Here is a 20,408-nt window from a genome sequence, read left to right as displayed (position 1 = left end):
CTCGTCGGTGCTCCTGGGGCAAGACACTCTTACACCTCACACCTTCCTCCTCCTCCCCCCAGCCCACCCCAGGGCCCCCTTCCTAGGGCCCCGCCTCTCTCCTCCTCCCAGCCCAGGGCCCCCTTCCTAGCTCCTGCCCCCCAGCCCGGGGCTCCACCCCCAAGCCCTCCCGCTCCTTGCCCAGCCAGTGCCGCGCGCTCCGTCCTGGGCTGGGCTGGGCTGGGCGGGGCCTCTCGTGTCTCCTCCTCCTCCCGCCCGCGGTGTGAGGCGGGGCGGCGCGGCGCGGCGCGGCCCGGCCCCTCCCGCGGCGGAGCGCTGGCTGGCTGAAGGCGGCCGGGGGGATGTGAGTAGCTGACGCGATCCAGGCCGGCCCGGGCCTTGTTCGGCAGGCGGGGCCAGGGCCGGCCCCTCCCGGCGTGGCGCGGGCCTCGCACCCTGAGTCGGGGACAGCGGTTGTGGCGCCCCCACCGCGCTGCCGGGAGGGAGGGCGCGGGCCCGGGGCTGCCGTGCCCCAGGGCTGCCGTGCCCCAGGCCTGGCAGCCCGGCCGAGGCCCGCTGCGGGCTCCATCAGGGCCCCCCATGGTCGCGGTCTCCGCCCCGTAGGCAGGTGCGGTTGACTCAGAGCCGGTCCTGGCCGGGCTGGCGGGCACCGGCCTGCATCGCCCCGGGGGGCGGAGCCTGGCGGGGACCGTCCTTGCAGGTGACGGCAGCGGGATTTGAACCAGCCCAGGAGACGCCAAGCGCCGGCTTCCTGCCGTAGGCCCCCACTCCCAACAGCCCTCTTACCTGCCCCGCCCTAGGGAGACGCTCCCTTGCTGCTCCCCTCCCAGCTTCCTCTGCACCCGCCTTTCACCCCTGGACCACTCCAGGCATCTTGTTTCTGCAGCACCCGTCGCTCCAGAGTCTCTCTCTTTCCCCTCCCAAGTCAGTTTCCTCCACTTGTCCAACATCCGCTTCTTTTCTCTGACCTGCTTCACGGTTTTGTACCACAGTCTCTAGCACAGCTCCTGGGGGAACAGCCTTTTTGTGTTGCTCTGCTTTTATCCATGGGCTATCTATTATTGTAGCTCATCTGACCATCCAGCTTTCCCCCCATCTCATAATCTCTTTTTCCCTTAGCTGTTATTCTTGACATTATTTTAATAGATGTAGTCAACGTGAAATCCACTCAGTTTTAAAAATGAGTTAAAAGTAGTTTCAGATACTACAGCTGCTCCTGAGGAGCTGTTCATAAATTAAGTAATACATTTTTGGTGATTTTCAAGACCATTTATAATACTTCGTAACACTGGAAATAAACATGCAAACTTAAGGACCCACCCACTCCTAAAGCTTTAAGTAATTTATGGAGAACCCAAGAGTACCCTTACCAATTTTTGTGGTTTTACAGCAGGATGGACTGATATCAATCACCATTTTTAATTATGATTTGAAATCAAGAAACAGGAAACTTTGATTTAAATAATTGATTTTAATTCGTTTTTCCATTTGTACTTCTCGTTTTCCTGAAGAAAGGTTGAATCTCATTGGCCAATAACCCTTAAAACAAGTTGATGTGCAGCTAAATATAGCTTTTACACTAAATTTGGTGCTTCATTTTGCTAAGTAGGAGGATACACCATATCTATACACATTTATTTAAGCAATATATATAGCTTAACATATATTTATTCAGATTCTTAATTTTTACCATTTTATTATGTTAGAAAATGAGAAATGATGCATTTATTATTTACTAGATTAATTTGTTATTTGTGATTTGTGCCAACCTGCAATTGGATGGAAATTGGAATACAATTAAAAAAGCACAAAACCAGCATTTTAAAATTATTTTTATTAAGTAAACCAAACTGCCTTAAATGTTTTGGATACATAAGAACAAAAAGTAAGTTAGCAAAATATGTTTTGCATTGAAAATAAATAATTTATTAATTACAGGTATTATCGTAGTTAGTGAATTGAACTGATTGTTTCTGGTCACCGTGTCCTTCAAGACTTTAGAATGAGTAGATCTCATCCTCTCACAGCTTGTTTTTATTCATAGATTGGAAGAGGAAACAAGCTTTTGTTCTCTTTAAGCTCCCAATTGGTTTTTTAACTCTGTATGAATTAATCTTTGAACTAAACGAGTTGAATAAACTGAAAAGAAAAATGTATTCTCTCTACTACTGTCAAAAGCTGGTTGTAGCACTTCAACAAACTTTGGTTCCACGTGCTTAGCTTAGTGACTTTCACCAGTTCAGGGATTTGACTTTCTTTTAAATTTTGGCAGCAAATGTATTGTTTAATATTTTCATTATTTAATGTACATGATTTTAATAGAATATAGTAAGTTTAGCCTTAACATTAGTTTTCCATAACTTCAAATTTAAATACTTTTCTTTTAAAAATAAACAGTTAATTTAAATAAAAAAATCCATTTTTTAAAAAATGATTTTTCATCCATCCTAAATTACAGCCATATTTTCTTGAGGTTTTTGTGTGTGTTTAATTTCTCTCCATTGTTATGTGAAAAATAACCCACACAGACAAAAGGGAGAACTGATTATAAAAAAGTGGTGTCCGATTCTGGAAAGAACCCTTTCCCCCAATATTTTTCCTGTTATCTCCAGGAATTGTAGATATTAATTTTAACTATAGTAGGTAAAATATTTGTAGACTGAGGTATGATTTTAAAAAAAATGTTCTTTTAATTCTGTAAGAGGTATAGTTTGTATGAAAGACAATAGAACAATCACATGATTCTATAGTTCTGACTCAGGAAGAATTTCTTACAATCTCTGTGGAAGTTTTGTGTGAATCAAGACTACAGTTTGGACCCTAAATTTCCAGTGTGTTTTGTATTTCCATAGAGTTTTAGGTTTGGTTGAGCATCTTTCCTTACTTATATGCCTAATGTGTAGGGACAGTACATTTTGATTTGTATTTAGAAACAAAACTTTGAAACTTGAGCCCAGTACATCAAAATAAACTTTAGATTATGTCAAGTGAAAAATTGGACCTACGTTTTAAAATTTAAAATGGGTTAGTGTTTAATCAACTTGGAGAACGGTGGAACAGGTAGAAATGGAACTCAGTTTTGCCAATAATTGAATTTAGTGTTGGAATGAGTTAATGTACATAATCATTTGCATCTTCTTTGTGTGTTTTGACATATTGCTTCAGTCAGGTGCTTGGACATGAGTAGGGCCCTACCAAATTCACAGTCCATTTTGGTCAATTCCATGGCCAGGGGGTTTTAAAATTAGTCAATATCACATTTTCAGATGTTTACATGTGAAATTTCACGGTGCTGTAATATGTGCGGTTGCAAGGCAGTTGTAGGAGAGTCATAGGATTGCCACCCTGACTTCTGCCCTGCTGCTGGCAGGTCTGTTGCCTTCAGAGCTGGGCAGCCAGAGAGGGAAGCCTGCTAGCCAGGCACTCAGCTCTAAAGCCAGCGTCCTGGCCAGCAGCAATGCGAAAGTGAGGGTGGCAAAGTTTGGTGGGGTGGGTTACCATATGTTTGGTTTTTCCAGCAGTCTCCCATCCGAGTGGAGGAGATGACAGCTGGAGCCGCAGCCTCCCCCACTGCTCTTTCAGGCAGAAGCGGCTCCATCCCGCTCCCTGCCCGGCTGCCAGGGACAGCAGCCAAACATGCTGGAGGGGAGGCACAGGGAGAGAAGGACAGAGCCCCCTGTCCCTCCCTGCCCCCAGCAGGCCAATTTGGGGGGCAGTTGACACCCCCCATACCCCTCTATGCATCGCCTCTGAGACAAGGTTTTGGAACTAATTAATACATTAAACAGTAATACGTCACTAGGAACAGATGGTATTCATCTGAGAGTTCTGAAGGAATTCAAATGTGAAATTGCAGAACTATTAACTGTGGTATGTGACCTATCACTTTAAATCAGCTTCAGTACCAGATGACTGGAGGATAGCTAATGTGATGCCAATTTTTAATAAAGGCTCCGGAGGCGATCCTGGCAATTACAGGCCAGTAAGCCTAACTTCAGTACCAGGCAAATTCGTTGAAACTATAGTAGAGAACAGAATTATCAGACACATAGATGAACACAATTTGTTGGGGAGGAGTCAACACGGCTTTTGTAAAAGGTAATCATGGAACAGCAATCTATTAGAATTCTTTGAGGGGTCAATAAACATGTAGACAAGGGTGATCCAGTGGATATAATGTACTTGGACTTTCAGAAAGCCTTTGACAAGGTCTATCATGAAAGGCTCTTAAGCAGAGTTAAGGAGCCATGAGATAAGCGGGAAGGTCCTCTCATGGATCAGTAATTCTTTAAAAGACAGGAAATAACAAGTAGGAATAAATGGTCAGTTTTTAGAATGGAGAGAGGTAAATAGTGGTGTCCTCCAGGGATCTGTACTGGGACCAGTGCGGTTCAACATATTCATAAATGATCTGGAAAAGGAGGGAAACAGTGAGGTGGCAAAGTCTGCAGATGCAAAATTACCCAAGAGAGTTAAGTCCAGAGCTGACTTCAGAGAGTTACACAGGGATCTCACAAAACTGGGTAACTGTGCGAGAAAATGGCAGGTGAAAGTCAATGTTGATAAATACAAAGTAATACATATTGGAAAACATAATTCCAACTATACATACAGAATGATGCCGTCCAAATTAGCTATTAACACTCAGAAAAAGAATCTGTGAGTCACTGTGGATAGTTCTATGAAAACATCTGCTTAATGTGCTATGACAGAAAAAACTAATGGAATGTTAGGAACCATTGGGAAAGGGATAGCTAATAAGACAGTAAATATCATAATGCTGCTATATAAGTTCATGGTATGCCCAAACCTAGAATACTGCATGCATTTCTGATCACCCTATCTCAAAAAAAGATATACTAGAAAAGGAAAACGGTATAGCAAAGGGTAACAAAAACAAGGGTATGGAACAGCTTTCATATGTGGAGAGATTAAAAAGACTGGGACTGTTCATCTTATAAAAGAGGCAATGGGGGGGATATGTTAGCCTATAAAATCATGAATGGGATGGAGAAAGTGAATAAGGAATTTTTACTCCTTCACATAACACAAGAACCAGGGGTCACCCAAAGAAATTAATAGGCAGCAGGTTTAAAACAAAAGGAAGTACTTCTTCACACAACGCAGTCAACCTGTGGAACTTGGCCAGTGATGAAGGCAAAAGCTATAACTGGATTCAAAAATGAATTAAATAAGTTCCTGGAGGATAGGTCCATCAATGACTATTAGCCAAGATGGCCATGGTTGCGACCGCATGCTCTGGGTGTCCCTATGTCTCTGACTGCCAGATGTTGGGACTGGATGATGGGATGGATCAGTTGATAATTGCCCTGTTCTGTTCATTCCCTTTAAAGCATCTGGCATTGGCCACTGTTAGAATACAAGACACTGGACTAGATGGACCGTTGGTCTGACCCAGTGTGGCTATTCTTATATTCTCAACAAGCCAGACAATGGCGCCACTGCTTAACGTCGGGTGAGGTGATTAGATTTTCCTTTACCAATCATTAGGAACAGTGATGGTTCTATTTTTTTTCCCTTAAGGCCTCACAGAACTGAGCTGTATCATGAAGTCCCACCAACATGCTGGCCTATTGTATATTCTCCGGACTACAACATCACATTTATGGGATTGGAGAAGCTACATCCGTTTGATGCAGGGAAATGGGGGAAAGTAATCAATTTCTTGAAAGGTAACATAACGACAAGGTTACACTTACTATCCAACTTTTGTTTAAGTGGTGTTAAACTGACACTTGTGCAAAGAAAATGGAACAGAAGAAGTAATTGCATGCAGGCTCTGTACACATTAACTATAGTTATTGCTAATATAGACAATAGTTGATCTGCATTACTGTCTGTCTTGCTTTTACTTTCTGGGCAAACCTAGCTTTTTTCTTTTTAAATGTATCACCTTTGTAATACTTTAATGTATGTGAAATCACAAGCTTAAATCTCAGCAAGTTTAACTTACCCGTAATGTTTCTTATGTAAATTGAGGTCCAAGCACTTTATACTGCTGAGGCTCTTGCAAGTGAGAATTTAAAAACTGAGATTCTATCTGCTCTGCTTCGACATTAAAGAAACTGTAGCAGTTTTCTTTAAAGCATGGGTTTACTCCACTGTCCTTGGCACTTTCTTCCCCACCAATATTTTGCAAAGAACTTTCCACCCCAGTTGTGGCTGCATTTCTGTGGTGCTGTGTGTGTGTAGAGTGAAACTCACATAATGGTTGTCAGTTTCACTCTGCCATTTGGTTTGAAAAACAGCAGGAAAAGTAACTAGTTGGTTAATTTCATTCTGACCCACTGCTTGGCAAAACTATGAGCAACAGCAAAAGTACAGGAGCTGCCTGTATAAAGACTCATGAAGGCAGCAATGCATTAGTAGGTTATTTTCAAATTGGAAAAGCTAGAAATATCTTTAATGGTTGCTTAGCATGCAAAATTCCAATCACTGCAGAAAGTTCCCAACTTTTCAATAACAGAGGATCAAGTGAATTTTTCAAACTGCCAAAGTACTTCACAAACTGTATATGGTAGAGAAGATCCCAAATGCATACCCATAAAACATTTATAAAAACCATATAGCTATTCTGTTTGTGCTACATATTTTAAAGAGAAATTATCATAAAATTGTTTGAGAATCTTAAACATGTTTGTCTGTTCTGTTGGACTCTAACAGGGGACTCTTGTGCTTGTGCTGATTCAGGTGTAGAAGGCAAATGCCCTATGTTTTTAGAGTACAAAGCATCCTGGTGGTACTCGGTAAATTATTTATCCTCAGAACAGGTGCAATGCAGGATGAAAAAGTGCAAGTATACCAGATCTGCTCCATCCACATTTGTTAGAGTTCAATCCGAGTACCCATTTAATTTTTAGTCTCTCTGAGACTATCATAAAGAAGGCCAAATTAATGCCAGTTGACATACATATTCTGAGAGACTCCCTTTTGACATATACTATCAAACACTTGTCAGACACAGATGACCCCTATCCACAATAGACCACTTTAGCAACAGACTCTGTTCTGTTTTTCAAATCATAATGATGTAATGAACATTTTGACATTTAATGTACTTAGTGTTCATTGTGGTTACAAATTGGTTACTAAATGTTTTCTTTCAGTACTAAATTACAAGGTGATAAGAGGGGAACATAAATTAATAAAAGGTTGTCTTTATACAATGGAAGCAGATGCTGTTTTGCAGTTCCAGTTACTATTTATTTTAAAGCTAACCCTGAAACTAAAACTGCACGATGGCTCCAATTCTACTGAAATGAATGAAAAAATCCTTCTTATGCATTGTGATCCTTGTAAACATGTAAAATACATGACTTCCAAGGGGAAGCACTGAGTATGACTAACTGTAACTGGAGCATTTTGGTTGCTTCAATCTCTCTTTGGAATGCAAAAGCAGAAGAGAGAACATTCCACCCTGACTCTTACCACTAAAAAGAGTTTTAATGACTGTCTTGCTGCATTAAATTATATATGGTGTGAATCTGACTTACTCTTGAGATTGCTGATGGAACCTAATATATTACAAATTAAGTAGCAAATGACATTTCAGGAAGAAGGAGACTAGCTGTGGCTTGCATATATCCATCCCTTACTATCTCATAATATTGTTGTGATAATTAATGTTTGAAAAGTGCATTGAGACCATCTGATAGAGGCATAAAGATTAGTGTGCTGAGAAGCACTAATATTACTGTTTACACAGATGAAAAGTTCGGTGCAGAAATGCTGTTGGGAATTTCAAATATAAGAATTAAGGTCAGAGCCTGTAAAACCTCAACACCTTTTCACCCGAGGAGTGATCTTACTTGGCCAGGTCAAAAACACCTGTCAAACACACCATGCCCAAACCAGTGGCCCACCCAGAGCCAGGCCTATTCCATTGACATTGCCACATATTCACTCCTCCGTCAATAAAGCAACTCTGTCTCTGCACATGAATTAAATTCTTCCCCTCAGGGGCACACACATGCATGCACATTAAATGCATTCTGATATTCACCCCAGTTAATGAATTCTGGGATCTTTCCCAGTCCCCCTCTTCAATCAATGAATCCTGACTTCCATCCCCTCCGTCCACCAATGAATGAACACTCGGTCCTTCTACCTTTGTTGGGCTCCTCTGAGGTGGATGCCCTTCTGGACATGCTGGTGTTTCTTTCAGCTCCTCTGCTCCATGTGGACACGTCTGCTCTTCACTTTCCAGTTCCTCAAGGAAAAACTGATGGCCCCAGACACTTTGCTCCCCTCTCCCATTTCGTAGAAGAGAAGAGGCACTCTGTTCTCTGCATCCCCTGACTGGAAAACTGCTAGAGGCATTTTGGCTACTCTATTCTTATACTTACTTCTCCCTTCTTCAGGAAAGAAGTTGTTGCCTCCTTGGCCCTGCTCATCTAGGAAAAATTTCTACATGAGCTGGGTGAATGGGCAAGGTGGGTTTTTCAAGCCTTGGTCAGTAGGAACACAAAAGTTCTACCAGTACAGACTTGTTTGTTTTATATCATGCCAGTGGAAACAAAATCAGTCAGATTGTAGTCTTTCTGCAGCTGCATTAAGAAGGCTTTTCACAAAGTGTAGCTGCTCAGCAGACATACTCTAGTACTATATAATATAAACAATTATAGAGACAAGGTGGGTGAGGTGATATCTTTTATTGGACCAACTTTTGTTGGTGAGAGAGACAAGCTTTCGAGCTTACGCAGAGTTCTTCAGGTCTGGGAAGAGCTCAGTGTAAGCTCGAAGGCTTGTCTCTCTCACCAACAAAAGTTGGTCCAATAAACGATATTACCTCGCCCACCATGTTTCTCTAATATCCTGGGACCAACATGGCTACAGCAACACTGCATAAACAATTATGTGATGATCACTGGTGTTATACTTCTAACAGTTGATCACCATAGATAAAGTATGCATAACTGTTTTCCACCATGTGCGTTGCTTAGCCATCCCCGATGCACTGAAATGAAGTTTGGTATACCGTCCAGAAAATGTATCCACATATGTTCCTGCTTGTGTTAAAAATATCTCATTCATATATAATATATATCCATGTACAGATATCTTGGGGTGATATTTAGGAAAGCAGTAGTTTGTACTGGTAAAACTTAATTTTATGTAAGCTACCTATAGGTCACCAAATATGGAGAGCAAGTAATTGCTTCCAGGCTTCTGCAAATTAAATATCAATAGGGGTTTGACAATGTTAAATGTACCAATTAAGCCTAAATGTTCACTTCTTATCAGAACTCCCTAAGTAATTCTTCTTCGAATTTTGGCATTTCCTGCTCTGATGATTCAGTGAATTAAATGTCAGTGCTTGACTGGAATTTGCAGTAAAATATATTAAAGAATCAAGGTGAATAATTGCTGATACTAGGACCAGAGTTTTCAAATTCTATACATGTTTAAACTATCAGTGCCCTTTGGATATTTGTTTTTTTGTTTAGCCTCATCTGTCTTCTATTTTAAAACCTTCACTGCCTACCTTTCCTTTCCAGTTTAAACAAAGAAATTAGCACTTTGAAATTATAAAGTGGTCTATGAGCATTATTAAATTCTTATAATTATTTTAGTTTTGTCCATAAACAATTTTGTTATATTATTTATATGTGATTAATAACTTGTGTAGAGTGTGTGTTTGAAGCATTTACTAGCACTTTGAATTAAAAGTCCATGTAATGCAAAGTAGGAACTCCAACACCTACAAGCCAGATTCTAAAATTGTAGGGAAAAAAATTAGAAAGTTCAACAATGCTGAATAACAATTTTTCTGCCTCCTTTTTTTTCTGCTGTTTCAGAAGAAAAACTAATTGCAGATGACTTGATTGTACAGGCACGAGAAGCTACTGAAGAAGACCTGTTGGTTGTCCACACAAGACGCTACCTGAATAAATTAAAGGTGCTGTACTTACTGGTTATCTTTGAAATAAGCTTTTTGGAATTTATTTCAAGCAGTAGATGTCCTGCCACTGGCATAATGTTGCTTCCTTCTTCCTGGTCAGTGCCTGTCATTAATGAACCAGCAAATTCCAGTTCAGCAGTTTACCCGGGCTATATTCTGGATTTGCCCTCTAACTTTTTAACTCTTTTTTCAGAGTTACTGTTTCAAAGTGAGACCTCTATTTGTCATAGTACACAGCATTTAAAAGTTCAGTGATAATTGTTGAAATTGGTGTTGGAAGTCAAGTCTCTACATCAGCAGAGTTGACAAGCTGTCAGTAATCTTGAGATTATGTTGGATACAGACTAGGGTTGTGCCTATACCTTGAGGTGAAGGGCAACTGAGCAATGGTATCACTAAGACTGCTATTAACTGTATCCTACAATATTTTACTTTCTTTCCTAGAAGTAAGTGACAGCATAAATGAGATCTAAACATAATCTAGACTAGAATATTTCTGTTCTGTATTTGGGGAAAAAACTGATTATATGTATAGTCTCATCATATAGTGATGATAACACTCTTTCTATTCCACTTTTAACTCTGGAGGATGCTAAACACAATCTATTAAAGCTAGACATTTTTAAATCAGCAGGTCCAGATAATTTGCATCCAAGAGTTTGAAAAGAGTTGGCATAGGAGCTCACTGAACCATTATTGTTGACCTTCAATAAGTCTTGGAGCAATGGGGAAGTTTCAGAAGACTGGAAAAAAGCCTATCTTGTACCAGTTTTTAAAAAGGATAGTTATAGGCTTATCAACCTGACATCAATCCCTGTCTAAATAATGGAGCGGCTGATACAGGACTTGATAATAAAGGATGAAAGGAGGACCACCATGATTAGTGCAAATCAATATTAATTAGATCCTGTCAAGCTAAATTGATGTTTTTTCTGAGAAGATTACACATTTGGTTGATAAAGGTAATAGTGTTGATATAATATACTTAGACTTCTCTAAGGTGTTTGACTTTGGTACTGCACAACATTTTGATTAAAAATCGAGAACAATATAAAATTAACATGGCTCACATTAAATGGATTAAAAACTGGCGAAGTCTCAAAATATAATTGCAAACAGGGAATCATCGTGAAGCAGCTCTGTTTCCACTGGGGTCCCACAGAGATTGCATTTTTTTATCATTGACCTAAAAAAACCAAAATTGTCACTGATAAAGTTTGCAGATGATACAAAAATTGGGTGAGTGGTAAGTAATGAAGAGGACAAGACACTGATTCAGAGTGATCTGGGTCACTTGGTAAACTGGGCGCAAGCATACTATGCGTTTTAATATGGCTAAATGTATGCATCTGAGAAGCACGGACTCTGAAAAAGATTTGGGGGTCATAGTAGATAATCAGCTGAACATGAGCTCCCAGGGTGATGCTGTGGCTAGAAGAGCTAACGTAATCATCTAGAGAAAAAAAATCAACTGAACCAGGTTATTTGAAATTTGTTAAATAATTAAGCAATATAAGCATGTTAAGGTATATACAAATATTTATATAATACTACAAATACAGATCACCAGAATGAGTACTATGTATTTTTTTTAGTTGTTCTCAGGTTCCCTTCAATATCTTTCCCAGCTGTGGTCAGTCTAAAATTGAAATATACGGAAGACAGCTATACACTGTAATTATTTATTTATATATATATCTACTAACAAAGCAAAACTTAATGAAGTTTTCCTATAACTTCTCTGTTAGGCTTATTTGAAATGTAGATAAAAGCCTCTGAGACAGAAGCATCCGCTAACATAAATCCTTCCATTTAGCTTTTCTGATTCTGAAGTTATATTCTCTTCCCTCATCTCCTTTGAAAATCTGCTTTTGCTACCTGTACAATGTTGCCCATGTATTCCATTCCCTTAGCTTCATGGTTAAAATCTTCCTCTGTGCCTTCCTCCCCTCTTGCCATGAGCATAGCCTCTCCCTTTGGCTTCCCGCGAGCTCTTCAAATTCAAGCATGTCCAATATGTCGCTTCCTCCTTTCTCACTTGACCTGTCATTGTTTATTATACGACATAAAGGACTAGGAGCGTGACAGGGTCCCTCTCTTCCAAAGGGTTTAGAGTAACACCACAATTGATAACAGACATAGGGGAAATAAGGGGAGGGAAGAATGATCATAGGGTTGCTTGTTTTTTTCTGTGTAGTTGTCCTGTAGGATCACTCTTGTGTTTTTTAATATTTAATTGCTTGGTGGTTTTGGAATCAGAGTTGGATTTAATTTTTTAAAAATATTAAGACATGACCAACCCACCCTGTCCTTAAACAAATGCGTTAGCCCTTTGGATTCAGCTCAAAATTGCCCTTGTTTTTTAACTGCCTAATACTGCACCCATTGAAGTCTGTGGCAAAGCTTCCATTGACAACAGTGGTGCAGGATCAAGCCCTAAAACTCTCCCTGGATTTGTCCTAGCTTTACCTTGTAGACAGTATACATGTCTGCTTACCTCACTGTTCAGTGTGCTTGCTTAGCACCAGCCTGCTGTTTGTCCCATCGTATTGTCTTGCCACTGTTGGTACAAGATGTTTCTTATGCATAGTTCCTGGCATTTGGGACAGCTTTTCTTTGGCTCTGAACTTAGACTTTCCATTTATTTTTCAAAATCCACTTGCAAATGCCTTTTAAATCCCCTTATCCATCTGCTAGAATTTTTTGTTTTAACTTAGTAACTATATTTTCTCTGTAAAGCATTTTGGAATATACTTTTATGAAAGACAATGGACAAAATAGAGTTGTATTTTCAGTATATCAGAAAAATTCATAAGCCTAAAAGCAATTGGTAATCAGGCTACTACCAGCCGCATTATAGAATAATCTTGTGTAGAATGTAGACTACCCCTCAGCATGGTAAACAAATTTACCCTAGTCATGGAAAGTGTGGGAAGAGGATTAAAGGCTCTGATGAAAGACTCAAAATATAGAAGGGAAGATGAGAGAGACTGTGGTGCTACATAGATTACAGGACTTGGTTTTCCTTTACAGCCATGTCCCCCTAAAATGTACAGAATCAAAAGCAATACTTTCATGTTAGGTTTTCCAGTCACTTAAACAAAGTGAGTTTTGCTCTTGTAGTTTGATAGCAGGAGTGAAGACTTTTGGTGGGCTGCTCTCAAAGGAGAGGGCTCAAATGTAGAATTTACCATGAATACTTCTATCACTTGGAATGGACTTAATGTAACTAGTTGGTTGTGTCTTATTCTCTTCTGCAATGTACTTAACATGTTGAAGTCATCCTACTAATTGTACTCATTTTTGTTTTTTCTTTTGCTCCAGGCAAAATGACTTTTTGGCAAATTTAAGTGAGCATAAGGAAATTAGTAACATTTGAAACCCAATTAATTTCCTCCATAGCTCTAGGGTTCTAGTCTTTACAAGGGTAAATTCTATTTTATTTTAAAGTGCTATAGTAGTTAGAGTAAATGTAGAATAGAGCATTAAAATAGAATATACTATACTAGATGTTCTTCTACAAATAATAATTGCTTAATGGGTTCAGGTTTTATGTAATTTTAGGAAGGCTTTGTTTAGGGATTTCTTTGTGCCAGTCTGTTGAAAAAAGAGACTTCATACTTCAAGATACGTATGTGGCACTGGAATACAAAAGAATAGAAAGACACAAGTGTGCTCAAGGGTGAGAGAGACCTTAATTACAATCTTGCTTGCCATCTGTATTTGAAGGCTTACAATGCCAGTTGATATCTCTACATATTAATACTGAATAGAGAGTGTTCACTGACTATTCTAATTGTAAAAAGGTTATTTTTGTTGACATACCTTTCTTTGAAAATGTACTAGATCAGATGCTGTGGACAGAATGAGATAGAATGTGAATTTAGAAATTCTCCAACGGTATTTGTAAGTAGAAAATAATGATCTTATATGCTGTAATTCAGAAGGAGCTGCTCTGAGTTTGCCGTCATTGCTTTTGGACAATAAAAGCAGGCTTGAAATCTCATTTTTTGAGCCCTGTGTTCATCTGCCTAGTGGCTCCCTTCCTCATGTGGTGTTGGTCGCTCATGTTGCTTCCTACTGATCTTTAAACCTCTTGACTCACCTGTTATAGTTTCACTTGGGGCTTCATGCCTTATTGATTCTGTTCTTACCAGAGCTTCTCTCAATATTGAGCCTTGGTTCCATAGGACCACCCAGCATACATTTATTAAATAATTTCTTGAGGCAAGGAAGGAGGCACCACGTGCATAGCATGGTTCTAAATGCCATAGAGGTGTTTCTAATATATATGCAGAGGACAGCTCTACAGTCATCGATCTCAGTGGACTCTGAGGTCTCAGTGGTCATAGGTAAGGATATGTTTTAGTCATGGGTATTTTTAGTAAAAGTCAGGGACAGGTCATGGGCAGTAAACAAAAATTCACAGCCCATGACCTTGACCTGTCCATAACTTTTACTATATACCCCTAACTAAAACTTGGGCTGCGGTGTTGCGGGTCCTGGGGCGGGGTGTGGCCCAGGACTTTCAGCGGTGCTTGGGGGGAGGCAGGCGGTGGCGTATAGCCTGGGACCCGTGCTGGAGGCGGGCGGCGACCCAGGACCCCCGCTGATGCTGGAGCAGGGCGGGTGGTAGCGCACGACCCGGGGCCCCTGCTGGTGCTGGGGGGTGAGAGGGTTGGCAGGGCTGGCAGGCTCCCTACCCAGCTCCGACAGGCATGTCCCAGCAGCTTCTCGGGGGAGGGGCGGCCAGCGGGACTCCACGTACTGCTCACGCCACAAACATTGGCTCCGCAGTTCCTACTGGCGGGGAACCACAGCCAGTGTGTGCTGCAGGAGCGGCGCATGCGAGCGTGGGCAGCACGTGGAGCCCCCTGGCCCCTCCACCTAGGAGCTGCAGGTACATGCCAGTGGGAGCTGGGGAGCTCCCCACACCAATAAGCGCTGCCCCGCACCCCAACTCCCTGCCCCAGCCCTGATCCCCCTCCCACACACCCAAACTGTTGCTGCTGGCCACTGCAGAAGTCACAGAGATCACGGGAAGTCACAGAATTCGTGACTTCCATGACCTCTGTGACAGACATGTAGCCTTAGTCATAAGCTACAGATTCTCACTTTATACATGATTAACAATTGACCTCCTTACCTCTCTGGGATGGTGGCAATCCACGGAGAAATTGCAATTATGAATGGACTTCAAAACTGTAGTGATCAGGGTCACTCCTGTTTTGGGTCTGAAAACCTACTTGTGAGACTACACACTCAGAGTACTTTGTCTAGGAACCATAGCTACATATAAATGTTCTGAGAGAAAGTGCAGTCCTAAATATACTAAGGACATTCGGAAGCCTAGTAGCCCAAAGGGTAATTATGATGGAAATGGATAAGCAAGTCACCCTATTTACAAACAATCAGAGGGTATCAGAACATTCCTTCTGTGCTGGGAAGCCCTGCTGGTGTTGGGAGTGAGTGCTCCTTGTCCCCTAACTAGCAAGAAAGGAAAAATTAGTTACAGATTAGGTAAACTGTTTGGTAGTGGAGTCAGATGAATTGTCCCTGAGCCAGGAGGTTGTGGACTGTATCTTTCTCAAGATACTAGATATCCGTACACAATGCCCCTGAACAAAAGGTAGTGGTGTTCAACACAAAGCTGTGGAAAGAGGTTACATTATTACAGAGACAGGTTCTTTATCTATTTGTGAGGGAAGGTTGCATATGAATTCCTGTTAATACTTCTGATAACAATGGCCCTGACCAGGCTCAGGATAAACAAAGATTCATTTATCTTCATAGCCCCCTACTGCCTAAAACAAATATGGTTTTCAAACATGTCTTGAACAAAGAAGGCTAGTTCCATTAGGCTAATAGTCTAGTCACATCTGAATGCACAGGATAATGGCATCTCTTCCTGTCTGTATGGCTCCTGCAGCTATAGAAATCAAGAGGCGTGACTTGTGAACTATCCCGAGTTCTCTTTGTTGCTTGGAAGGAGTTTGCTAGAAGGACTTACAGTTTGAAAGTGTAAAAGTGTTAAGATCTGGTGTGAAAAGGCCCACACAAAGTCTGCTTAACTGCCTTTTAACTCAGACAAGTGAAAGACAGATCTACAAATAGCAGATCTAAGCCCATGCTCTGATGAGCAATGAGAGCTGCTTATATTTCTGGGAATGAAGAGTGGAGTGTCAGTCATGAGAATGCTGTAGCAAAATTGAAGGTGAGATAGAGAGCCCCTGGAAAATTCCCAACTGTTGTGGGGAGACAGGTAGACATTCACTGTGTTAGTAGCAGCCAAAGAGGCTGACCTAAGATCTTTTGATGGGGAGAAAACAGGCTGAAGGGCAGTTGGAGGGGAGATAAGCTAGGACTGAGGAGACAGATCAGGAAGAACTCTTGTAAATTGAATTTTTAAGTGGAATAATTTATGCTTGTTAGTATCTGTATATCTTTAACTGAAAAGTTTTCCAGAGATGTATGGGTTTGCCTTCACATCCTTTAGTAAAAGCACAGTTCTAGTTGCAAAACATGACCCTGGAGATTTTCAGACGCTTCATGGAAGGCTTTCGGACCCTGAAGCAATAAATGAATTATGAAAAATGTAGCTTTGATATTTGTATCCATCTTGCTCCAATATTTGTGTTATATAAAGAAATACTTTATCCATTTACTTCAAATCAGCACTCTGAAATTTCAAAAGGAAATAAGCAACAGTAAGCCTAAGAAATATTTGGCACCCTATAAATCTTACACTTCTGGGATGCACAAAATAGAAACAATTTACTGTTTTACAATAACATGTGTGAGTGTCAAGTACCAGAGGGGTAGCCGTGTTAGTCTGGATCTGTAAATGTATGAGTGAATACTGTAATAGAAATTACCTGTACAAAATGGATCACTCTTCTGCTTGTGTGTCAGTGGAATGCAAGGTGTTGTTCTTCTGGGAGTGTTATGACACATAGACTTTTCCACACCTTAGGCTGTAAGAGCAATTGATCAATTTATATAATTACAAATTAAGTTAAGTTTATCAAAAAACTTATTAACTTTCTGTATGTAGAAACCCAAATTGGTCATTCTTAGCCAAAAAACCCCACCAAGTCCCAGAAGCTCTGATTTCTAGTTTGATGTATGTCTTTTATGAAACACATGTTATTTACAACAGGAAATGGAGAGCAATCAATTATACAATTCAGTATAAAAATTCCATTGTCTGTGTTTGTTGTACAAACACACATTGTTTTGTTGCTATGAAATTATGACAATCTTTCAGAAACTTTTCTGTGGGTAATTTGCACATGGTATATATGCATCTGATGAAGTGAGCTGTAGCTCACGAAAGCTTATGCTCAAACAAATTTGTTAGTCTCTAAGGTGCCACAAGTACTCCTTTTCTTTTTGAGTTATTTCTCTGTGGCTCCAAATTCCTACAGATTTTTGTCTGAAAATCCCTCAGATCATGCAGCTGTGTCATTATGATGCTCACACTCTCTCTTTTTAATAAGCATGGTTGATATATCATGTTTTTTTTTCTCACCTTGACTTTTTTACATTGGTTTTTGATGTTAACTGACAAACTTTTTGTAATGGGCATTGGTTATTTACTTTTCTTAACTTTTATAAAAAGTTCTTGAAATCAGTTAATTGATTTTGACTGTTACCTAGACTCTTGGGCAAATAGCTATCATATTAAGATCGGTAGGAATTCCTGCAGAAAATATCGTTTGTAGGGTAATGAAGTGTGACTATATATATATGGAAATTCAATTAAGGAAGAAGGCTCAATTATAGATAAGTAAAACATGTACGCTGAAAGGTGGTAGAAGTATTCTCTCACATTTGGCATTGGCTGGGGTTGTCATTAGTTCAGTCTAGTGTGCTTTACTACTCAGGCTTTTGCTTTGTAATTTTGGGCATCTGGCATTAGTCGCTTGGATACTTGCTTTACTGATCAGTACATAAGATACCTTTGTCAAGTAACTGGCATCTGGCGCCATAAGAATCACTGAGAAAAACTGTTCTCTATCTTAAGAATATTAATAAAATTCCATTTTTAAGAAGTAAGAGAACATTAAGGGTGAATGGTTAATCACTCAAGACAAGAAATGTCAAGATTAAAGTTCGATGCACAGTTTTAACTGTCTCTTGTACATGTACATTACGGTGGTCTTATTTACACGAGCAGATACCATTTCACAAATGCAATAAATATATACATTTTTTCTCTATAACTTCAGATAAATGTGCAACATTTTATAGTGCTGGGCATTACTTTGTGTATGCCAGAATTCAAGCTGTCTACATGAAAGATGCAAGAAGGGCTTCTGGACAACCCTGTCTCATTTACTGCACACCTTAGATGAATGTAGAAAATATTGCATAAGATGACATTGTATTATGTGAGAAATGGGCTGTAATCATGCAATTAGAGCTGTGGTTCCCAAACTTGTTCCGCCGCTTGTGCAGGGAAAGCCCCTGGTGGGCCAGGCCAGTTTGTTTACCTGCTGCGTCCGCAGTTTCAGCTGATCGCGGCTCCCACTGGCTGCAGTTCGCTGCTCCAGGCCAATGGGAACTGCTGGAAGTGGCGTGGGCTGAGGGACATACTGGCCGCCGCTTCCTGCAGCTCCCATTGGCCTGGAGCAGCGAACCGCGGCCAGTGGGACCCGCAATTGGCCGAACCTGCGGACGCAGCAGGTAATCAAACCAGCCTGGCCCGCCAGTGGCTTTCCCTGCACAAGCAGCAGAACAAGTTTGGGAACCACTGAATTAGAGTATACTGTAAAGTAGAAGTACAAGAGGGTAGAGTTAAGCTGCTAACTTTAACTTTACCACATCTTGACTTTTGAACGCTTACATATGCTATCTTAATCTTCTCTTCACATGCTTTTTTAATGGCATTTCCTAGGTTTCGTAAATAGAAAAAAAGAAATTCCATTACCTGAAACTGCTTTATTAGACGACACCCTAACACTCGTCTTGCGCAAAGTTCATGCTGAATTAAGCTTGTTAATAACAGAGAGGAAGAATTCATAACCATTTCATATGTTCCCCCTTTTTTGTCAAAATGCCGAATGAATGAAATTTTTTGTCAAAATGTAGAATTTTGAGAAATTTTGACAAGCTCCGATGCTTATCATGGAGACCCGCTTATTGAGCTTTCTGTGATTCATTGTTTACTGCACAGCAACTGTGGCAGGGGTTTTATGGCTTCATGCTGGGCCTAATCCAGTCAGGTGTTGAGAAGATATTGGGAGATTATTTGCAACCTCAGTTCCTATAGCAGGCCGTGGAAATAGAGTGCAGTACCTCGTGCCATTATGCTCTTAAGTCTTATCCTAAAAACAAGGTTTTTCGTATATTTTCATAGTGGAACATATCATAAGAGAGTGTCTCATGGACATCACCCCTCTCATTTGCGATTATTTAACAGTACTGTAGCAATGACAACAACCATCTACATAGAAAAATAATATTTGAAAAATATTTATATATTTTTATCTGTCTTTAACACTATTTAAGCAGCTGGAAATAAGGAGAGCCTGTGTCTTGTGACCAGTGACTTCTGTGTAAGCCACCAGCAAGGGCTGTGCAGCAAACCAGTTGGACCACTGTTGGGAAATCTTTACCCATTTTAATGAGAAATGGGTCGTATGGAAGAGTCTGCAGTGAACTCATGCCCAGCATAACTTTCTTTTGCATAGAATATAGGTAAAAGGTGTTTTAAAGATTTAAAAAAAGCTGTGTTCAAAGTATAAAAAAGCTTGCATGAATTGCCCGCATAACACACTTAAATCAAAAGCAATTTTCACTGGAAGACTCAAAAGGCATTTCACATCAATGAAGGCAATTTCACATTCAGTTTTCAAATTTGTTCTGTTTCAGTGCTAAAACTGTCCAAAAAAATCACAAGAATTGTATATAAATTTTCTCTTTATTAAGCTTATATTTGAGATGCATAGAATAACCGCTTTAAAAGGTTGAAAAATTCATATGTAAATCCCAGGAAATTTACAATATTTACCTCACAAAAAATTGAAGAATAATAGTTGAAAGAGTCAAAAATGGTATGTTATGATGGAATGAAAATGGTAATGTAATGTAAATACTTAGGCAACCTTAACTAAAACTATTGCTACCATCCTACCTATGCAGATCTCTCCTGCAGCCTAACCTGCAAAATGAGAGGTGCAACTATGAAACGGCAAGATCTGGTGGTAGGTCTGTAGCCCTTATAAAGCAAGTAGTTCTGCAGAAGTTTTTTTGCTGAAGCACTTTTTCCCCCCAGAAAAAGGTATAATATTACTTTAGTGCTTGATTTTCAGAGGAGCTGAGTGCTCACACTTCTTGTTGATTTCACTTGGAATTAAAGGTTCTCAGCACTAATGAAAATAAATTGGGCCTTTAGCTGTGTCTTCACTAGGAAAAAAACTTGTCTTAAATAATGCGAGTTAGCTAACACAAAATAAAACCCTAATGAAGACAAGGCAGTTTG

At 40.2% G+C, this 20,408-nt stretch overlaps 1 protein-coding gene across 4 annotated transcripts in view; it reads left to right on the top strand.

Moving 5' to 3' along the window:
• Positions 1-276: 276 nt before the first annotated feature.
• The window catches only part of HDAC11 (histone deacetylase 11), a 70,033-nt gene continuing 49,901 nt past the window's right edge, over positions 277-20,408 (top strand). For 3 of the 4 annotated variants that reach the window (XM_073352187.1, XM_073352188.1, XM_073352186.1), the window contains exons 1-3: positions 277-343; positions 5,545-5,693; positions 9,819-9,919. In XM_073352187.1, the coding sequence (XP_073208288.1) occupies positions 342-343; positions 5,545-5,693; positions 9,819-9,919 (252 nt within the window). In that variant the 5' untranslated portion in view covers positions 277-341. The other variant, XM_073352189.1, reaches the window with a different exon arrangement.

This window comes from Lepidochelys kempii, chromosome 7 (assembly GCF_965140265.1).
Source record: "Lepidochelys kempii isolate rLepKem1 chromosome 7, rLepKem1.hap2, whole genome shotgun sequence".
Classification (NCBI taxonomy): domain Eukaryota; kingdom Metazoa; phylum Chordata; order Testudines; family Cheloniidae; genus Lepidochelys; species Lepidochelys kempii.
The sequence above is the reverse complement of the archived record's forward strand: the minus strand, read 5'-3'. Positions and strand labels throughout refer to the sequence as shown.